At 46.2% G+C, this 22,962-nt stretch overlaps 1 protein-coding gene across 4 annotated transcripts in view; it reads right to left on the bottom strand.

Annotated features, from left to right (window-relative positions):
* arid1b (AT-rich interactive domain 1B) overlaps nt 1-22,962 on the bottom strand; it is a 75,021-nt gene that overhangs the window by 15,990 nt on the left and 36,069 nt on the right. For all 4 annotated transcript variants that reach the window (XM_029252940.1, XM_029252935.1, XM_029252936.1 and 1 more), the window contains exons 5-9: nt 10,818-11,022; nt 6,861-6,950; nt 4,484-4,666; nt 2,007-2,346; nt 247-390 (exon numbers count right to left, since the gene is read on the bottom strand). In XM_029252940.1, the coding sequence (XP_029108773.1) occupies nt 247-390; nt 2,007-2,346; nt 4,484-4,666; nt 6,861-6,950; nt 10,818-11,022 (962 nt within the window). The remainder of the gene's footprint in view (nt 1-246; nt 391-2,006; nt 2,347-4,483; nt 4,667-6,860; nt 6,951-10,817; nt 11,023-22,962) is intronic.

Below are 22,962 nucleotides of genomic sequence, written 5' to 3' on the forward strand. Positions count from 1 at the left end.
AGAGCCAGTGAAAGCCTAAACTGTCTGTCCAAACTTCTGTTTGGGAAATATCTCCCCCCCCCCCCCCAAAAAAAATGAACAAATAACACATATTCCTTCACACAGCTAAAAAGCTCATAAAGATGAGGTATGTGACCCCTACAGCAGCAATAAAATGTGTTCCTCTATCTTGAGCCTCCTTTTTCAGACAGTACTGAAGGAGTACCCCGGATGTTCAGAGCAAAGATAGCTGCACCTATTACCTACCCGTACTGCTCAGGCTGGGGCATCATGGGAGGTGCCTGAGCACTGCCGAAGCTGGGGTGTTGAGGCGGAGGTGCGTGAGCTGGCGAGGGTATCGCACCTGGCCCAGCTTGGCCGGGGGGAGCAGTGGGCTTTTCGTACAGGGGCCTGGAGGGAGGGTGACAGAGGAGTTTTTCTTGGCTTGGTGTCATAGTCACTCCGAGTGCATGATGTGGAAAATGAGTGTAGCAAGAAAAACATTCCCTCAGATGTCATAAAGCTTACAGTGTCTAACATTGTGCTCCCATGAAACACTTGAGTAGCTTTTAAGAAGTAACCTGCCCTTGTCACATTAATATACTACATGGTGGTCTTGGTAAGACATACCACACTCATATTCGCATCTGCCAAAGACAAAACTACAAAAGCACATCAGAACACAAAGTTCCTTAAGTAGACTATAGTGTTCCTCAACACAGAGCTTCAACCGCAACACCCACTCTGCTCCCACCCCTTCCCAGAATGTAAGACCTTCACACCTTGGGGCTCTATGTGGCTGGTCTGATTCTGTTCTTAACCATCTGGACCACTCGAGTTACTTGAATCAGACACACACTGTTCCCCATGGCAACTGACCAGGAGAGCTGGGCTCCACGGCTCTGTGTATGTGTGTGCGTTTGTGCATGAGAGAGATCTATACCTTTGCCCCTTGCAAAACATCTATGTGAACAATCAGTGCCGAAAGCATAGATACCAGCTACCACTAAAAGGTTTGGGGTGGTCGTAAAAAAAAAAAAAAAAAAATAAAAAACCTTCACAAAAGGGTTATGAGACAGCAAAACATAAGGCAAACTACCCCGTGTCACATTAAAACATGCACACTGTCACAGAAACCCACACTACTGAAGCATGCAGAAAACATGGATACTGCGGGCCAGAACATCCCAGAAAGGGCCCGCTTTGGAGACAGATTTAGTATTTTCGCTGTCTGATGATACCACAGCAAAAGCCATACCAAACCGTTGCCAAGTTAGAGCGCTAAATTTCCATCAGGCTGACGAGATGTCAGATATCAGAGAAATGCACAAAAAGAAAGGCACTGCGAAAAGACCGCATTTTACTTGGCATGCAATGAAATACGATTCCATAAATATCACACTTCAGATATTTTCAAAGCTACTGGCAAACCCAACATTGTTTCTGTCATTGTTCTCCAACGTGTTGAACAAAAAAATGCATCAAACCAAAGCAGCCCAAGGTGTTGTAATGCCTTCTTTTCATGGGAACAATTTTTAAGCATTGTATTTATTGATATTTTTCCAAAAGGACAGCAATCAGTCTTCCTAATTACCATTATTTTAGAAGGATTTAATGACACAAGCACACTAGAAAGAACAGAGCATGCAGGTTTCCGTTTATAGTACTGCATCATTCAGCTGGTGTGACATCCACTGGGGTGTCTCCAAGGAATACATGAAAGCACTCCATTACAGCGATGTTCTTACTCATGTCCCAGTGGAGATGACTTTACTCTGAGAATCCCACAGCAGCCCCACAGTGATTCTGATGTGGCGAGATCTGACTGGTTGCTCTGTTCTGAACCCTGATGCTCACTCCTGATCATTTTCCACATCCATAGTGCACCTTGTTTTCCAAATTTCTCATACACAGGGAAGAAAATCAAGATGTTGCTACGGTTCTGCTACTGGCACTTCCAAACACACACACACACACACACACACACACACACACACACACACACACACACACACACACACACACACCTGGCTGACGTGGAGCTGGGTACAGCCTGCATGCTGGATGCTGTGACCTCCTGGGGTTTGCGGCTAATGCTAGGCGGAGGTGGCCCCATCCCTGGGCCAGCAGGCTGGGGCATGCTGGGTGAATTGGGGGCCATGCCGCTGGTGCTGGCAGGGTAGGGTCGACCCACCACCCCCGTCCCAGGGCCACGCCCCATGGGCATGGAGCTGCAGGGCTGCCCAGGGCCCTGGCCATGCATGGGGCCGCTGGCATTCAGACCCAGGTTGTTGCTCATGCTTGTTCCTGGGACATTGTAGTTGACCCCAGGGGCCCCTCCATAGCTGGGCAGTCTAGGGTAGTTTCCTGAAGAGGAGAGGCAGAACATTCCAGATCACTCCAGGTATTATAATATACACACACACGACATAGGCATAGAACCGCCCTCATCCTCAGTGCATTCTAGCTGCCATATTTACGGGAAATTACATAAATCCTCATGCATCAAGTACTACATTTAATATCCCAAATGTTACACATGGTGAATCAGGTAGCCGTATTGTGCACAATAAACACACATGTATATTCGTGTGAAATCGGTATATTTATCCTTGAGGGCAGCAAGAGATTCTCGGGTGAGGATTGAGGTTTAGCTGCCAAAGGGGCGTACGTATATATAGACATGTCTCGGTTTTCAGTTTTAATCAGTGGTACACGATAAACTCCCCCAACCCTCGAAAATCCCAAGGAGCCATGACGGCTGAAGATCTTTCTGAACGCACACAAATCCATCCAAACAAATATTCCAGAATCCAGCGGAAAATGAGGCACCAAAAGGCCAACGTCACTGAGGAAAAGTTGATTTGATTCGATTAAGGGCCCTGTAGCAGAGCCCGCCATTTAATCCCTTGAGAATACTGTATGTCTGAAAAGGGGGATCAACTCCCTTTAGAGCATGAAGTCTTTTCCAGCTCGGGGCAACAGAGATGAATCACTGAATACCAAACAAGAGGGAATGTGACTCAGAAATGGATCTGGTTCCCTTTTTCAACGTGTTGCATCAGCAAAAAGACATTCCGCATGACACAAAAACCCCTGCAAGAGGGAATTTATATCAAATACTCAAAGAAAAAGTTGGGCTCTGAAACAGCAATCCAATCTACTTCAAAAACGCTGGCTACTAAAGCAAACCACAAAGACACAACTGGAAGAACATCAGGTGCTATCAGGGTCACAGAGGAGATCTTTTGAAGCCCGGCATGTCCCAAAGCGAAAAGGGACAGAGACATACAAACTGCGGCCACTGGCAAATCACACTCTCTCTTAATCTCAGCTGTCCTTCATTGCGGCCAAGAAGGTTTTCAGGGACAGCCTCCCAGTCCTTGTTTCCCCCTTGCCTGCAGTACTAAGAACATTACTGGCACGTACGGCGGTCCACAGTCAATAAGGACTCTCATTACATTTTCATTTAAGCTTATTCTTTTCTCCAAATCAACTGACAGTGCTAAACTACTTACAGTTATTTACCCACTTATACAGCTGTGCAATTTTACTGGAGCAAATTAGTGTAAGTACCTTGCCCAAGGGTACCAGGAGGTGGGATTTGAACTTGCAACCTTTGGGTCCAAAGGCAGCAGCTCTAACCACTACACTAGCAGCTGCCCTCATCTGTTTGTTCCCAGAGGACTTGACCCTCAGCAAATGTTGCACTCACCTTGGCTTCATGTAAAATCTATAGGCTTTTCAAGCAAAAAATGCAAGCAGACATTCTGGAATCCCAGGTGTTCTGCAAGGAACCACTCAAAGGCCAACTACAAATACACACCTTTTTCATCTTGGTACCACACTACCTAGTGAACATTTAAACATTCAGGACTGGCACATTTTACTTTGCTCCCATACACGTTGAGGAAATAACACATAAATGTTAAAGTCCTGAGGTCTTGTCTGCACATGAGACAGATAAAACTTCGCAGAAAATTAACACCTCATGCCTCAGCTGCTTGTTTACTGGAAGCTCAGACATTCAGACTAAGCGACGACTGTCCATCTTTACTATTTTATTTTTCTTTTTTACAGAAATGTATGGTGGTGCCTAAGCCTCGTAAGACCTTCAGACTGCGCCTTCGAGGGTTGTGCGAGAATCACTCATCAAAAGATGAACAAGACATAGGAGGAAGCAGGCATGTGGCCAGTAGGGGGCAGGTTCAACATTTCAGCAGTGTGCTGTTGGGAACTGAACGAGGATAAACAAAACATACATAATACTTAACTTATGAACACCCGGCAATCATCTAAGTTAATTCGATTTCACCCTTTCATGTAAAACCTTACTAAATAAAAACTTATACATTCATTAAAAAATCACCACATCTAGATGTACATTTCCCAATCAATTATTTCACCTGAGAGAAAGAGTTTGGAACATGTACTCAACATTTCACTTTGCACCTTGCATCTGCTGCCTTTACTAGCACAGAAATGTTCAGCAAGGATCCATTACCCTGGGGTCCATACTGTCCACCCTGGGATGAGTATGGGGGCCCACTTGAGCCTCCTTGCTGGTAGGGACCCCCACCCTGGTGGATGGGCACGCCTGGAGAGGGGTGAGGCGACATAGAAGGCCCCGGTTGTTGAGGGCCGCACTGGGGAGGTGGGGCATTCCGCGATATGCCAGGTGCAAATCCTGTGAAGCACAAACAAAGGACAAGTTTGATAAGTTTAATAAGTTTAATAAAAAGAAAAAAGTAACCTGGAGGCTGCAGCTCTAGTTCTGCAGGACCTGGTGCAGCTCAGTTCCCCTAGCAAGGTCCAAAACCACAAGTACTGGGTTGGTGGTGATGATGTCAAAAGCATCCTCCTCTGGGACTGCGTCCACTACTTTTGAAGCAAAAAAAAAAAAAAAAAAAACAAAGGTTTGTACACTGTGATACTGCATCCTGGTTAGTTACTCTGAGTGCAGGAAGAAACACAAGCTTCAGATTCCATATACCTGTACAACAACAGATGTGTAGCAGAGGTGTTTTGCTGCATTTATTCACTGCATGATTTTCCAGAAAACACAAACCAGTGCACAGAGGGTAAAATTAAAAGTTTATATTAAACGGCCCACATCTAAAAAAGTCTGCGTGTAAGCCCCCGACAAGAAGGAGTTAAAACTTGAGTCATGTCTAAGTTATTTTAAAATAGTAAATATAAACTTAAGCTTTCCACAAGTGACAGGGACTGAAACTGCTTGTCCCATACGGGGTTGCGGAGAGCCGGAGCCTAACCCGGCAACACAGGGCGCAAGGCCAAAGGGGGAGGGGACACACCCAGGACGGGACGCCAGTCCATCACAAGGCACCCCAAGTGGGACTCGAACCCCAGACCCACCGGAGAGCAGGCACAGGTCAAACCCGCTCCGCCACCGCGCCCTCACGTGATAGAGAATATCTCGCATTTAAAAAACATTTCTCCTGCACTGTAAAAATGTAGCTTCGGCAACTTACTGAAATGTAACGTTACACTGTTTCACACAATCTTTTGTAAGAAGTGACATCTGATGCGTTTCTCACACATACAACAGCAGACCACCTAGCAGTACTTTAATGTTGTTGCTTGACTCCTCACTGATTTCACACAGATTCTTCTCATGCCTCTAAGTTTCTGTCAAGCTAGGCTCACACAAGCCATTTCCCCATACATCACTTACTGCCGAGCATTACTACACCACAAATACTGCGTATGGGGTGACGAAGCGAGAGATGAGAGTACTCAGCCAGCAAGAGAACACACATTTAGAAGGGGGTTCTACTTCCATTACCCTTCCATTAACCGAGGGCCTGTGGAACCTAAGTGTAATCCCACAATTTAAATTACCCGGAAAATGGACGCAAAGAGGAACATTGAGCAGACAGTGCCGAAAGCAAACAGCCCATTCAGTGATTTCAAGGGCTGGTGGCAAAGGCAAAAGAAAAAAAAAAAAAAGAGGAGGGGGAAAAAAAAAAAAAATTGGACATTCTGCTGAATCAATGAAAATGGGCAACAACTCTTCAGGCCATGTGCACTCCAACAATTTAATAAAATCATGCCATTCAAACAGCATTACGTCAGGTGCAGGTCTGTCTTGGGCAAGGATGGAGAAAGAAAAAGAACAAAAAACAGCACAATCAATGTTGAAATTAAAACAACAATTTCCCTGAGGAGCCATTAGAACAGCCACAAAGCTCAAGAGAAACTGTCAAGATTGATGATGGGTCAGACGAGCAAGGCGTGACTCGCATCTTTGCTCTCTTCGACGTTTAGATCTCCTTCGAGAGCCACTTCCACAAAGCAGGTGAACGACTCGTTGCAGCACCATTGTGGTCACTTAAAAAAGCTGTTTATTATTTATTTCATTCAGGACATTAACACACCGAGTAGGTGGTCTGTCTGGAGTTACTATTACTAGGTCTGAAAGATCGCATTTTCTATTCACCTACATTTGTATGACCAGTCCTGGTAACCAGGCAGGGAAGGATTTCCCTGGCAAAGAAACAATGAACTATCCATAAACCAGTCAAACACTATTCTTCTGCATGCTCTTTATCTGCCACATTATTGTCCCATTAAAAATTATGCACTTAGCCTCTGCTGAATTTCTCCCTCCATGAGTTGGAGAACACCGAGTACACAACGTGGTATATTTCTACAGGGCGGAGAGTGCAAAGCGAAGGCAGAGCACTACAATCCAGATGACATCCTAATGAAAGCTTGTGTGCTGCCAACCCCCAATAGTATAAGGCAGATGTGTTTAGTCTCACATTATACAGAGTCAGAGGTAGTTTGAGTTGCGCTAGAGGAAAGGTTTCGGACCGGTGGGATGCGTGATGAGCAAGTTGACAGTGACGCACGCTTACCCCTCTCTTGGGACATAGGTGACTGGTTCATGCTGGAGTGGGAGCCCACGTCAGACACGCTTCCTGCCGTCTGCTGGACCATCTGGTTTCCTATGGGCAAGGGGGACAGCAATCAACATGACACACATTTCAACGAGCCATGGACAGTTAACAATGTGATACCGGGCAGCTCCATTAACATCAAATTGAGAGCCTGGCACGACAAAAATTCACCTGCTGCCTTGTGCAGTGTGTCAGTGGTACGAAACCGAAGAAAATATAAAAAAAAAATTCCATAAAATAGGGGTTTAATTTTGTCTACATTTTGCTGCTAGTGAACATTCATGAGTAAAAAAAGAAGAAAAGAAGGAAAAAAGAAAAGAAAGTTGCGCAGACTTTCATGAGCAGAATCAGAGAGTTGAAAGGGAGGTGGGAAAGGAATGAAAAGAGAAGAGCCCGGGAGAACGTCGGCCACATGAGACACCCTCCAACTACAGAGGAACACGAAGGATTTGTGCAAGAGCTTCCAGTAGCGCAGCTGAAGACCCTACAGAGAAAGTGCTACTCGGAGCGCCGCGCAGTCCTCTCAGGCAAACGTGAGGGAAAATCTGTTTACGGCAATGCTTTATTTTCCCTAAACAGTGTAGCATACATGTTTTTCCCAAAAATTACATTTGCGGCGATGCTGCCAAAACATAACCAACAGAGAGAACTTAAGAGTTTTCAAACTTGGCATTTTCTCACAAAAGTTGTTTTCAATCTATTAATTTCCACACTAAAGTAATGAATACTCTGCTGTACTCACACACCGGGGAAAATGGTGGTATTTCTAATGGCTGTCAACCCTGAGCGGAGCGGCAGAACTACAAGGCCTGTACCCCTCCTTAGCAGCGTGACTGTAAAGGGCTGCTGCTCCTGTAGCGGTCACGCGACCGCAGCAAAACACCGTGTGGTCGGAGGAAGGAGGGCGTCCCCACCTTCGCATTCTCCGTCATTTTCCTCTTCCCTCTCTTACTTTCTGTGGTACGGAGCGAGGGTGCGATGCGATCAACAAAATTACATTCAAACTGTGCCGTTTGAACAAAGTTCAGCTGAAGCTTAAGTGAAACGTAGGGGCCCATGGGGCCGACTAAAGCAAACGTTGCCTCGAATTTCAGGAAATTTGATTAAATTAATTAATGAGGAAATCTCCCCTCCCCTGCGAATGCATTACGCAAACAATACTGCAAAAAACTCCTGTTGTCCTGAAAGGGGTTTTAAAGACTTATAATTAATAATAAACACTTAAAATAAGCTCATGCGCGCGCGCGCACACACACACACACACACACACACGCAGAATACAACAAAAAATAACCCAAATAAATTTCAGGATCTGCTTCTGTAAACAGAAAGCATAGAAAACATTTAAGGAACTAATGGAACAAGCAGGAACTAAGTCCTTCAACAATTTAAACGACTGCACGGCCTTTTTACAAAGAAAATTATGAATTTTTTTAAAGCGACAGGCTACTGGTGAAAATGACAGGAAACCTTAGGGGTTCCCCCACCACACAGCTGCAGCTACACCCCGAGCCAAAGACCACTGCAGCAATGCTGTGAGAACAGACTGCTCTGCGGGACATATTCTGCACAAGGTTCAAAGGGAACAGAACACCATGGTGCGTACTTGTGTGTGTTTCTCTTTGCGGGCATACACTGTGTCCCACTGCCATAATGGTGTCATGTCAACCATTTTCCCAATGGGGGGGGGCAAAACACAGCTGTTAGTGGAGGGGAGGAGAGCTGGTGCGACGGGAGGTTGTTGGGGGGGGGAGCAATAAAAAAGGAAGAAGAGAGAAAAGTGTGTGTGCAGGCAAGTAAATAGTCTCCCATGGACCTCATTAGAGTTCAGCAGAACAGCGGAAGGTGGGAAATGGGAAAACTGGCACTGAAGCTCAGATGAAAAACAACAAAAAACCCACCAAACAATCGCAGTCATCAAAAGGCAGAGGAGCTCACAACATACCCAGGCGGGAGGGAAATAATTGCGCCGGTGCTTTGGAGTCACTTCAACCGTTTTAGAGACCGGTCCCATTTCTTTCTTAATGACCAAAACGGACCAGATCCACTGTTTGTGTTGGAATGAGGACGCATCATTAATCCAGCCGCGCCGCAAAAAAAAGGACGCAAATCGCCCACTTTTCCGCAGCACCTCTAACAAGCTAACAAGGTCTGAAATCTGCTGCAAAGAAAAAGATTTTGAGATTTAAGGCGGCGTGTCCGTGCTCAGGAAGGCAAGAGCTGTGGGCGCCGATTTGAGGGAAAAGCCCGTTTTATGGTACAGCGCTGCGGCATATCGCAGCTCGGAGTCCATTGAGAAAAAGAAACCTCATCAAATGTGATTTACATCTGGCCTTTTCATTCTGACTCCCAGTTTGCTTCCATTTTCACTGTCCCCACCAGCTCTTTTGTTTCTTCCCTGGAGCAAACTTATAAACAATTTATATTTGCCTCCTGTGCTGCGTCTGGCATCAAAATCAGCGATGAATGTGGCTGCGTTTGCCCACGGACAGTGACTGAAATAGCAGAGCTAAACTAGTCTTCTTTCTTCGCCCTGGAGGAGCGCTGGATCACAAAAGTCTGCTGATTACCAAGAGGCTTCCTATGAGAGGTGGCTGCGAGCCAAACCCTGCAACAACTGCAAAACGGAACATCAGATTTCAACTGTGACGCTGTGGCAAAATGCTCAGAAATGTTTCAAGAATCAGCTTGCAGACATCACCCAACTGCAACGTGGGAATCAAAAGTTATCAAAACAAGGGGGGAAATGAAGTAACGTTTACTGCACAGGCCACCTGCTTCACGGGAGGCTGGGAACTGGCACCGTCTCAGGAGCCGGGATCTGGAACAGCGGGTGGTGTGAAAGGCGTCTGTTCAGACGAGCTCTGCTCCACCGATCCGGGCGGAATCGAGGTAAGCTGGGCTTTTGCACCTTAGCCGTGTATGATATGTGAGGGCTCTGTTGGTATATTTAAGGTAGCGGTATATGTAAGTGCAAGAAAAGAAAGACCTCATCTGCTGCTGAAAATGTCACAATGATCGGAACATGAGGTAATTTCAGACGCCAATTTAAAATATACATGGCTGAGGGTGTATATGGTGGTTAAAGCTGTTGCCATGCAGCTGGAAGGTCGAGGGTTCAAATCCCACTCCTGCTTAGGACCCTTGACCAAAGTACTTAGCGTGAATTGATGTAGAAAGAATTACCAGCTGTATAAACTGGTAAAACATTGTAAAGTTCATGTAACATATGTAACTCGCTTTGAAAAAGGATGATGAATGATATGATAAATGATAAAAACTTGTATTTTTATTAAGAACTGTAACAGCGGTTGCTATCAAGTAGCTCTCCTTTCACCTCAGCTAACTGCAGCGTCCCCATACACCGTTGACTTAAGCAAATCCGTAAAGCAAAACCGAAAAAGCCAAAGCTTGTCGAGTCACTTTCACAATGTCTCGCGTCTTTCATCCAGTCTATGCGACAGAGCAGATGACAGACAGCAAGTCGTGGTGAGAACCGGTGTACCGCGAGACACCTTCCACCCGCACACCTCCAAAGCTGACACCCGTGTCTCCTGCCACAAAGCGCCCACAGACAAAAAGCACTGCTGTTCGATCCCTTGCAAAATTCGCCTTGAGGGCTTCAAATGAGGTGAGCTGGCACTCCTTCGTAAAAAGCTCCCGATCCTACCGAACGGTGGCCTGGCCTGCTCTACATCTTCTGTGTCACATACTGCACTATTTTCTGTGCTGCCTGACTCAAAAAAGTTTATTAAAAAGTTTATTAAATATTTTAGCTTCTTTGTCCATGAAATCCTTTCTTCATTTTGGGAATTTCTAGCACTTTACTGATGAGACAAAAGGTGTAAGAGAAGGGGGGAAAAAAGTGCCCTGCTGTGGCGTGTATTTTTCATGGTGACACACAGATAAGAGTACCTGGGACGCTGGCAGGAGAGATGGGGCCAGAGCGCGACTGGGCCGAACCCACCGGAGAGCCCACTGGAGAGGCGCGGGGCGAGAAAGGCGATGGCGCTGGGTTACTCTGCTCGCCGTGGCTGCTGGAGGAGCCTGAAGCACTGACTGCTGAGCTGAGGCCTGCCTCCGTCCCTGTGGGCAGGTCATCGATGGAGCCTGACAGGTCCTGAAGGAGGGGAGGGCAGAGAACAGGCTGCGTTGGTACCATTAACTAGCCAGTGATCCGAGAACCTTATGGCAAAACCCGTATAGGAGGAGACGCGGGGAGAGCTGCAGACAGAAGACAGATAATGAGCAAAAATAACAAAAAAATCAGAGATTATTAAACTCGATCAGGGGTGCGAGATGTCACGCGCAATCTGACACCGCAATGTGGAGTGGTCTTTACTCCTCACGCAGCAGCTGTCTGTGCAGGGTAATAAATGCCTTCATTTAATAAACCCCCAAAAGAGGCGGAAAAAAACCCAAATTCACACCTCTGTAGAACAAGTCAGGCTTAATAAGGAGCAGTGCCCTTAACATGTGTATTAATTACACCGTTCCGTTTTTCCCAACATGGTTGCGATGATGTAATTGCCAGCTCCCGGCCAGCTAAACAGACGGGAGATTACTGCGGAGAAGGATGGGATTAGTGAGCGACTGTTAATCCCCCCCCCAACTAAATCCCATCCATTCCATTTCCTCAGAAACGGAGGGAGGGCCCGTTTTAGCCCAACAGCACAAACAATAGGGAACAACAGCGCCGCGACCCCCCCCAACCCACCCCCGAGTACTGTCCACAGATGGACACACAGAGGCACCACAGCGCTCTCTGAGATGCAGTCATCACCAATAAAAAAAAAAAAAAAAACTATTTCACATCCACACATGCACCATTGAACATCAATGAACAAAGCATCACACGTGCAAAGATGACAAACCACCCACCGTAAGTGAACAAAACACCCACACTTGCACTGAACATGAATACTATTCATAAAAATCAAGATGTAACAGTACACATTCACTGCCACATACAGAACACACATCGCTGCATGTGGCTATGTGGAAGGAAAGGACCTACACCTAAGAAATGGGCTTCGCCCACTCTGTCCAAGGTAGGACTGAACATCAGAGACATACATTGGTCCTGTAAACGACAACTTGGCCTGAACTCACACAGCTCTTCCCAGAAGCAGGACTTGGGTGTGCACTTGGGGAGCACGGCGTGTTACCCAGGCATCATACAGCAGCTGCAGCATGCGACAGGTTAACAGTTACAGCGAACCACCTTTCACAGCCTGGTGCTTCGTAAACAGGAAAGAATGGTAATGAATAAGTACATTTTGCCGTCAATCAGTAATCGCAGCGAGAGCAGTGTGAGAGGGTATGTGCCACTAGCACTGTTCATGGCAGCAACTCCACCCAGCACGGTAATTGAGACAGAAATCACTTGTGTGGTTTTCCAATGCAACAAGGTAATTTCTTCAACAGACCCCAGAGAACTACAGCTCAGAACTCGGTCCTTCCCCAGCAGACCATCTCATAACATCCACCTGCCACTGTCTTGGCTTCCGGGCATCGGCGCAACGGGGATCTTAAAACATAAATCAAATGAGTGAAGCGACATCTGTTTCCGAGTCCCCGCTCCTCCAGATACAAACACGTCCACTTGGATGTGGAGGAGAAACTCTTCTTGCATTCTTAAACCGTCCTGGCACCTCTGCCAGGACACTGGGAAACACCGTGGATGGGAGGGGGGGGGGGGGGGAAGGATTTTCCTTCTGCTTCCACTTTTTTCCATTGATCTGACTCGTTTCTTCATGGCAACTTACCCTCTGACCTTTGTACACTAAGCTTCTTACAATCACTTACCGGTTTATACAGTTAGCTAACTTTTACTGAAACAACTCAGGGTATGAACCTAGAGCAAAACCACTAAACCAGGGATTCCAGTGTGGGACCATCTGATTGCAATGCAATGACTCTTACCATGATGCCACCTGCTGCCGATTCTGCGTTCTCTGCTTCAACGCCCTCTGTTAGCTTGGTCTCTCACCATTGCCCCTCCTTTTCGATGGTGATGAACAAAGTCGTAACAGAGACAAATAAATTATGCAAGTCCTCCGGTAAATAAAACGTGAGCAGAAACAGCTTAAGAACATTTCGTTTGTTGCACACCTTAAGGGAGAATGAGCTGGGAGGCTGATGTATTCTTCCCCGTTTTTCTTCCATTTACTCAACGGAACAGTTTCTCTGCTTTTCGCCCTTGGACACAAAACTGGCACTTTCAACACTAAGCTCTGGAAAACTTTCAAAAAAATCCACCTCGCAGGTATCAAAAGAAAGGGAATTACTAACAGGCTGCCCAGCCTCCTCGGAAAACCGCCCGAGAAGGGACAGAAGTGAATATCGGAGCATGCTGACTTAGTGCTGAGGGCCCTTTGGCTACATACACCACTCTGGAAAAGAGCAAATATAGATGTGAGTGCTGTCAAGGTACTTCGCTCTCACCTTCCTGCATGAACCAACAAAACACTGTTACCCACCAGGCAGCCAGCGTCAGGCCCGCACTAAAGCAGCGCCGGCGCCTGCCAATAAGACTGCTGGCACGGCCAAGGGGAAGTGGACACCTGCCAAGTCGGACCAGGCTGGGTGCTGGCGCGGGACCCAGGGACGTCATGGGCCTGACTCAGCGGAACGTCGCTAATCTCGTAGATCGCTCCGATTTCAGCTGGCCTCACGAATCTTCATCTTTCCTGCCCTCCCACATCTCATTATACCACTTGCTTTGCTAAACTTCTGGCAAATGACCTCTATTCCCTCATTGTCGCTGCGCTTGGGCGTGATGTAAACTAACCTGTAACCTTTGCTGGGTACACAAGACTGAATCAGCACTGCTGGAAGAAGTCAACTGGTAAACAGCAGGTCTTCAGTGCAACATCAGTTACATTATGGTTTTGAGCATCTGATGCCTGCAACACGCTGGCACAAAACACTGACAAAGTATGTCACTGTACTCTCTATTATTGCTGTTATCGAAATATCTGATACATCTCTACAATGTTACATTTGTGTACTATATGATACTTTAATTTACCCATTTACAGTATACAACTGGGTAATTTTTACTATATCAAGTATTGTGAGGTGGCATAAAACAGCAGGAGGTGGGATTTGAACCCAAGCCCTTTGACTACAAGGTGAACCACTACACGACCTGCCACAATACATCTAGGAACCTCCGCTCCACCAGCATTAACGGAGCTCAGAAAACAGCCATTCCATCACACAAATTCAGTTTCTTTACGACAATCAAATAGCTGGATTTAACAGCATTTCCTCTTAAACAAAAGGACTCTTGGCATCTACGTGATGTTTGAAATCCCATTATGCAGCGTTGCTTTAATAAATAAATATTCCAGTACATTTACATTTTTTGTTACAAAGGAGCAGTTAAAAGTGTCACAAGGCAGTAAACTCCACAGCTTAGCTGCTTTAATACATTTTACAAAGCATCGCAATTTCATTCACCAACAAAGGTGTTTCAACCCCTTTCAAAGCAGTAAAGAACCACTTAAACCTTCCGTGAATTCCAGACCTCTGATCACTTCATTTATAACTATATTTGCTCACCCTCGCTTACAACGTGCTGCTTTTGCACCGAATCCCACCCACTCCGTCTGACTCACAAAAGCTGGATACATTAAAAACACTGATTTCACCTTACTCAAAAACTCATTTGTCTTGCTTATTCACACTGGACGAAAACGCCACGATTCACAAATGTGTCTCATCGCGTCACACGGCACACAACAGTCTAAGACCTCAACGGTGTGCGGAAGGACGAAGGTCTGCAGATGTTGCCAACCTTGGGTGACGTGCGATGGACATACTCCTACGCTTGGGTCTAGGCCGCTCCTCTCCTCCCCTCCCCTCCCCTGCCCAGACCCACACCGATACACCACTCGATACGGTCTGCAGACGGAGCCGATCCACCGGGGCCGAAATGCTGCAAAAGTGACATCACTACATGGACGTGGGCAGCGTGTGAAGTCCTGCGGTTATGGCTCCGAAAGCTGGCCTTGCAGGCCTGCGGGTTTGAATAGTTCTGGTCATTACCGCTGTGCTCTTGAGAGGGGTACGCAAAAGGGCCCGAGTGAAAACGCAGCTGTGCGATCACACCACAGTTGCGATTAAGACGCTGCGACTGGCACAGCTGAGCAACATTTCACCGGAGCAACCTAAGCTCCGTTCTAACCTTGTCCGAGGCACCAAATCCACTGCAGCAATCCAGCAGGCAGATGTACACAGGTCCAAAGTGGCCAAAGACACCCAGAAGTGACCAGCATGATGTCATCAAACCACAGCTCATCTCTCTGAGACATCAGACCTTCTTCACTGTGAATACAAAGAGGAAATATTTCACATGCTTTCTTGGCCCATGTAAAAATAACAATTTCATCATAACCACTGTGTTGCCAACAGTCATACCCAGAGATACGCCCATTCAAATGACAACAATTCTACTTTAAGAGTTTCAATTAACACCCCTAGCTCTGCTTTAAAGGACAAAATTTGGATCCGACACACCTCCTGATAGCTGTGCAGCACGATACATTTACAGTTATTCATTTAGCAGACACTTTTCTCCAAAGCAAGGTACAGTGATTAACTGGTATTTAACTGACACTTTAGCATGGTGTCTTAACGTGACCAACAGCGTAAGACACTACGCTGAACTCCCTAGAGTCATTCTATACACTAGAGCAATGTAACACGAGGTGGCACAGCCAGTAGTGCTGCTGTCTCGCAGTACCTGGGTGGTGTGAGAGAACATGGGTTTGATCCCTGCTCAGTCTGTGTGGAGTTTCTTTGTTCTCCCCGTGTCTGCGTGGGTTTCCTCTGGGTGCTCTGGTTTCCTCCCACAGTTCAAAGGCATATTGGTCAGGTTCCTCCATAGTGTGTTCCACTGATGTATGGATGAGTGACCCAGTATAAATAGTGTATCTAGCAGTGTAAGTTACCTTGGTGAATAAGGTGTGTGGGCTGATAACACTACATCGAGATCATTGGAAGTTGCTTTGGAGAAATAAATTACTGTAAACCCACACATGCACTGCGGGAGTTTATAGCCAAGACCCACATCAGACTGCACAGCCCAGGCACTGAGAGACACCGTGTCAGTTTGATTAGTGACGATGAATTTATCTGCCTTTATTTCTCATTTATTTCTTTTGTCTTTCCTTTTTTATTTTAAGGATTAAAGGTATGATCTGTACCTATGTTTTACAAGTGTTTGTGTATAGTTTGCAATATGAAATAAAATTATGTAAATAAATGCAAATGTAATAGCGGCAAAAGAACTAAATGAATACGGGTAAAACAGTGACCCACTGTTAAAGCAAGTCATGAAGGGAAACTGCTTTGTTTTGTGTCTTTCAAAAAAAAATTTAAAAAAGATAAATGTTAACTAACAAAGTAATTTTATCCATTTGAATGGGATTTAGCAATATTTTATCATAAATGGCTATCAGTTTTGAGGCACACAAACTGAAATTTTATTGAAACTAATGGAAATTACCTCTGTTATGAGAATTCACCTTACATCTCCCAACTGAAAAGATCACCAAATGGTTTGGTTCCAAAGGACCCATTTTTGTATGCAGTGCAAAGTAGCAAGATGCACCAGTTAATGTCTGGTCTCCCGAAAAACCCAAGAACTTCCGACATGTTTCAAACACATACCAGCAGCTAACGAAAAGAGCCGTGCAAAGGTGGTCCCCCAGACTTTATGTGCACAAGAGGACAAAGCACCATCTTCTTTATGAATACAAGCAAGAGCCTACTTTACACAAAAGAACCTTACAATATCAGAGCATTGAGAAACAGCTACAACCAGAGCATGAAGTTATTATGGTGATTATACCACAACATGAAAATTTTTAAAGAATAGCCTACTTTAACAGCCTTATGGTTCAAAAAAGACCTTTAAAAAAAACAAACAAAAAAAAAAACCATGCAGTTGAGCTATATCTTTAACTATAATGAACATATGTCAGTGTTCTTAAAGTTTTGACTTATTTCCCAGTTAGTAAGATCCACAAAGGCAAATGAAAGGCAATGAGCCTGCTAAAGTGAAAAACAGTTAAGTGAAAAATTTATTTAGTGAAAAATACTGCACATTCTGTACATTTGGGGGGGAACAGAGCTCTTTGTAGTAATGTGTACATCCTCGTTGCTTGGATTTTTGCCCTAATAGTAATTTTAGTAATTTGTGACCTTGCACTAATAGTCATTTTTGTAAATTTGTGACTTATGCCCTCTGTTCTCCTTGTGTTTTTCTTTCCTTATGTCCTTATAATTTATGTCATAGGCTGCTGAGAGGATTCACAGAGTGAGAATTTCATTGTACGGTGTAACAAACTGTTTACTGTACACATGACAATAAACTCTTGAATCTTGAATCCTGCTGCTCTGGGGCCATTGTTCGCCATTGTTCGCCAGCTGCAGTACCGGGCTACAACAGTAGATGTCAGTCTACAAGCTGGAACCTTGGCCAGACTGCCAGAGCAGATTTCACAGATTAAACGTAATCGGTCCGCACACACAGAGCCTGATAAAAACCCATCTCTTGGACCCTCTCCTGGCTCCGAGGGCCAAAAATAGATTCTACCTCTGAGACAGGACCCGCCAGAGTCGCAGTAGGCCAGGTGCCGGTGTAACCGTTTCCTCGAGAAGCGCGTTCGTCCGCTCCTGCAAAACTCAGAGAAAATGAGCAGCGACTCGACGCAGTGATTCGAGACGGCATTTATCAGCCCATGGCTTGGCGGTGGCGGGAAGATCTGGCTTCCCCCTTCCTTCCGCAACACTTTTATTTTTCATTTTTGACTTCAGAAGTTCTACACGCCTCCCACATGCAGCGCACTCATCCTTGCCTTTACAAGCGCGTGACGCGCGTGCGATGCAGAACGATGCTCTTTCGACTCCGTGGGAAGGACAGAGCTCAGATTAAAGGAGAGCGGGCCTGCTCACTGCCTGAATCTTAATTCAGCCTCTCTTGTTCAACAGCCGGAACAGCAGCGCCGTGAAGCCGGCTAGCTCTTCCATTTCACTCGCAGCGCAATGAGGGCAAAACGATCGGTGAAATGCAAAAAGGAGGAGGGGCTGCATGGGGGAGAGAAAAAGCTATTAAGTGGATGTGAAATGCTGCACAGCCAAAAAGGTTAAGCCTGGAATAGGAAATTAAAAATTGCATTTCTTCTGGCTCTGAATGGATTTAGTTTCATTACGGAGCGCCAGGGCCGGTTAGAGTCAACGTCCGCAGGCCCGGTGCGTTCGGAACTCTTATTACACCTCTGGGAACAGCGGCCCGCGGCCTGTCTCGCGCTCCTTGGGCCAGGAACGGGACGTTGACGTGCAGAGCAGCTGCCTGGCTTTTCCGCATTGATTACCGGGAGGGACTTCTCAACGTTCATCTGCAAGCATCAATTCAAGAAGAAAAATTAAACAGCTGTTCCTAAAAGGAAACAAATTGCTCTTTGCCTTCAAATGGGAACTCTTGTTTGCTCTATGGACATTACGGGGGCGGTGGGAGAACGAGGTGTGGGGAAAGCCATGTGGAAAGCCATGTGGAAAATGCAGAGAAACAAACCAAAAGATGACATGGCAGCACAACCAGCTTGTACCAACAGAATACTCTCTCAAATCCTGCTGTTTTTTATTTTTATTTGGGCCACCTGTGCTGGATACACCAACCTACCTGAGGTGCATACATACAATTGTGTGTAGGCATGTGTTTGTGGAGGAATAGATGATAAACAGGAAAAAACAGCACTCCACTAACAATGGTGACAGCAGGTTCAAATGCATGGGTTTTCAGAAGCGAATGAGGGACGAGGGATGGAGGGAGGCTGGATGGCTGATGTGTTTGTCCTCCAGAGTGCACAGAAACAGGCCAAAAAAGGTGTCTGAAAAGCAGAGCCACCCTCCTCCCACAATGCTCAGAAACAGAGACCCTATGGCTTCCGCAGGGAGTTCTGCAGACTGGCATGTGCACCGCATGAATGCTAAAGCAAAATGCTAATCAGAGGAAGCGAGAAGAACACACACAGCAGAGGGAAAGAAAGGTGGATTCTCTGGAAGGACAGTCCAGCACGTAGAGGAGCAGAGCTGAAATGATATAGCCATCCCACAAACTTCAGCCCACTGTGAGGGGGCCAAACAAGTCATGCGAGAGCCACGCGGTCATAAAGAGATCAACTTGGCTGTAATGCAGCGGAGTGGCACTGGGTGTGTGCGATGAAGAGACAAGATGCACACGTCAGACAGGAGGGACCTCGGAGGATGCTGGGAGACCAAAGCCAAACTGACACTATGCGACAACTCGTAGATCTCACATCCTATCAAACATCCACTGTGCAGGGCAGCCCATCTGGACAGCCTGCTGTGAAGCTCTGCCTACATTTCACATGTACATTTATTCATTTAGCAGATGCTTTTCTCCAAAGCAACGTACATCTCAAAGAAAAATACAACAAGTGCATTACATCAGAGAGACAGACTTGGATACAGACGCGTGATTCTAGGAGAATGAAGGAAGTGGGTGGAAACTGGGTATCACTGCAAGGTGTGGGATGTAGTTCAGGAGGACTTGGGGGGGCTTTGACACTAACAGACACACACACACCTATGAAACATCTAGAAGCTATGAGAACTTCTGAGTCAAAATAAAAATGGGAGTAAGAATGCAAAGACTAATAAGGTGTAAGCAATGGTGTGTGTGTGCGTGCGCTTGCATGCTACATTTAATATTCTTGAAATTGAAAAGACGTGAATGAATAGATGAAACACTAGAGCCTCCCCTACCCCCCACACACACGCAAGCACAGTATTTGTTGTTTACTGCCGAAAAAGCAAGGGGAAGAAGCGAGCAGAAGATCCTTTTTGGGAGCCGTCCAACACTTTCATTATCTTTGATGTAGATGATCAAAAAGCATAATTAAGCCCATAATTATTCTCGCTCCTTCACTCGCTCCTTCTCTCCTAGCTAATCAATGAGATGCCATCTCTGACTTGGCCAGATGATTTCCCTACCCTCGAACCGCAGGCCTGGCGCAGGGCCAGGCGCCGCAGTCTTGGTAACGGCAGCTACCAGAGCGCCAATCATCCACGCGTTCATCACGCTCGCTGGCAGCCCTCCCTGCGCTGCGCTCCTCTGCGTAATAAGGCAACGGGCGTCTAGACGACTTTTGTCCTCAGACACATTACTGTCACATTTCCCCACCGGGAGGAAAATAAACATTTTTAAAAGTGCCCTGAAACACTTCTTTTCTTTAGCAGAAAACCTTGCTGAAAATAATCCGCAGAATATTTCCGACAAAGTGAGAAATTGTCAACAAAGGGATGTAATCACAGAGTAATTTTCCAAAACATCTTCAGAGGAAAAAAAAAAAAAAAACAGGCAAAAGTATCAGAGCAGAGGAAAGAAAAATTGTTTAAAAATCATTCGCAAACCAACCGTACTACTGCTATCATTGGGATGGAGTCCTACGTCGGAGGCTCATTTCGAGACCTCGCAGCCTCTGCAATCACCGGGTTCTGCCTTCTTTGCCTGCTCATTGTGAGGGGGGTGATGGAAAGAGACCATTTCCTTCCTTGACATTTGGCAAAATTTTTCCAACGAATGCAGCCGCAACACATTATGCAACTTCCTCCCCTGTGACACCAACGTTCCAGCGGGAGACGTCCTTCACCTTGCTTCCTTGAGTCAGACTGTCTCTTCCACAGCACCCTGGGACTGTACCCACTCCCCAAAAACTGAACATGTGATGTGACAGTAGAACGTGTGTGTGTGGTGGTGGTGGTGGGGGGGGTCGGCAGAGCACAGGCTCAGCTTGGGTTCCTGCCAGTTTCACAGGGCCGCCTTTGAAATGGAAACTGTGTCTGGTTAATTGTAGAGAGAACGAATCCCAGGGGACAAGCTCACAGACTACACAAGGGACTGAATAAACACCACATCAGAGACATTTCCTCCACAGAGCTACGAACCCGAGCTGTGAATCAGCCGAAGCCCTTTGGGATACAGATTAAAACGGGGCCGTAATTATAGCCTGCGCATCTTTCCTTACTTCAAGTCATAGCTGGACGAACTGTGTCATTCTCGGCAGAGCTCAGAAACTGATCCATCTGTAGCCCGCTGATCGAATCTTGGTCAGAGGCCGACAACCATTTTTCATTTCCCGCTAAGTAGCTGAGAGGGCGGAGCCAAGCGCTGCCATTGGCTGGCCTGCACATCAGAAAAAACAAAGATACAGTATCTTTCATAAAATATGAAAAGCTAAAAAAAGTGAAAGAAAAACGTGATGGGATGAGGGACGCAACCCTGCTTCCAGTTAAAAGAATCAAATTGCTTGCTGGTTACGTTAGCTGGGTCCGCACCTTGGTGACGGAATATAATGTTGACAGAAGAGAGCAGATGAACAAAAAACTAGAATGTGAACATCCAAATCTTATTACCCTTCACAGATTAGTAGTGAAGCAGACAGAAAAGATGAGCCCTTACAGTATTACTGTGGAGCTTCTAAAAAAGATTACCATAGCAGAAAAATAAATAAATAAATAAATTATACAAATTTATCTAATGCATTTATCCAAGTCCACTTACGACATTAGGAATGTATACTAGGATACTTACTATCATCTACCCATTTATACAGCTTGGCTTTTTTTTTTTTTTTTTTTTAAACAGGAGCGATACACTAGGACTATTGTTTAAAAGTACTTCCACAGGAGGTCAGATTCAAACTAGGGTCCTTGAACGGCAAGGCAATGTCTAACCACTAGTGCCACCTGCCAGAACTATACTTTCTATTATTATACTGAACATGATGGTTGATGGTTGCAATGAGACAATACAACCCAACCGGCATAGCAGCATGACGAAGCTAAGCCAGCAACCCGCACGACTAAACTAAGAAGAGAATCCAGCGTGAAAAGGAACAGGCCGGTGTCGACTCGAATCTTGCACGAGCCCATTAGTGCTTCGAAAGGCCTTGGAAAAGCTGTCCTTCATTAGACATCCATATTCTGTACCAACATCATGATTTTACAGCTCATGTTTCTCTGCTGTCTTGTTGACCTAAAAACAGACCAACATCATCTTTTAGGAAATGAAGAGAGTGAATGTGGAACAGATTCACATCTATTGCATGTACAGAATGAAAAAAAAATAAATAAAAAGGCACACGCACCAGTCTCACACAATCGCACAAACAGAATAAGCGCTCAGCAAGCAGAAAGGGCTGCCCTTGTGTCTGCTGCCAGTGCCGCACCGCGGTGGATAATCTGTGTCTGGCTCCCAGCAGCAGCTATTAAATAAATGGAACTGGGAGAAAGGCACTGCCCTGCACTGGAGACTCCATCGAATCTGCCTCCCAGCCCCTGGTTTTCCCTAGACCCTGGACCTGCACTTTAGCCAATGGTGTTGCAGCAAGCCACTGCTCCGCCCCTCTCCATCTCTCTCTCACTCACACACACACACGCGCGCGCGCGCGCACACACACGCACACGCGCTCAAGCAGTCCCATTTCTGTTGGCATCAGCAAGAGCGCTCAGGCCTTCTCAGCCTTCTCCACTGCCACCCTCTCTCACCGTCTTTCCTCCACTTCTACTCCCCAATCCTCCACCCCAGAGGAGCAGTAACGCATCCTGCAGCAGAGATAAATAAAAGGAAGGCAAGGAGGCGAAGCAACCATGGATGGAAGTTGTGCCTCAAACTGTGCCACCAGCAGCATTCCTCCTCCTTCAGTGTGGACAGGACTCTCAGAGGGGACGTGGGGCGAATACATATGAGGCGGTAACCTCGATTGTCAGCCGCTGCGGCCCAACGTGTCCGTGTCTCGCTGCAGCAGCAGTTTCTGGGGAAACCAGGCTGGAGGAGCCAGCCAACACCCCTTTCGCTCTGCAAACATCCACATGGGGGTGGGGGTAGAAAGAGGAGGGCCTTTCTGCTTAGGGAGACCTAATGAAAACCACCAGAGCTCAGAACACAAGGATGGGGGGAGAAAGGAAAAGATAAAGGCAGCTGAGATCTTGTGAGCCGAATGCTTCGCTCCCTTCTCTCTTG

This window comes from Scleropages formosus, chromosome 1, assembly GCF_900964775.1.
Source record: "Scleropages formosus chromosome 1, fSclFor1.1, whole genome shotgun sequence".
Classification (NCBI taxonomy): Eukaryota; Metazoa; Chordata; class Actinopteri; order Osteoglossiformes; family Osteoglossidae; genus Scleropages; species Scleropages formosus.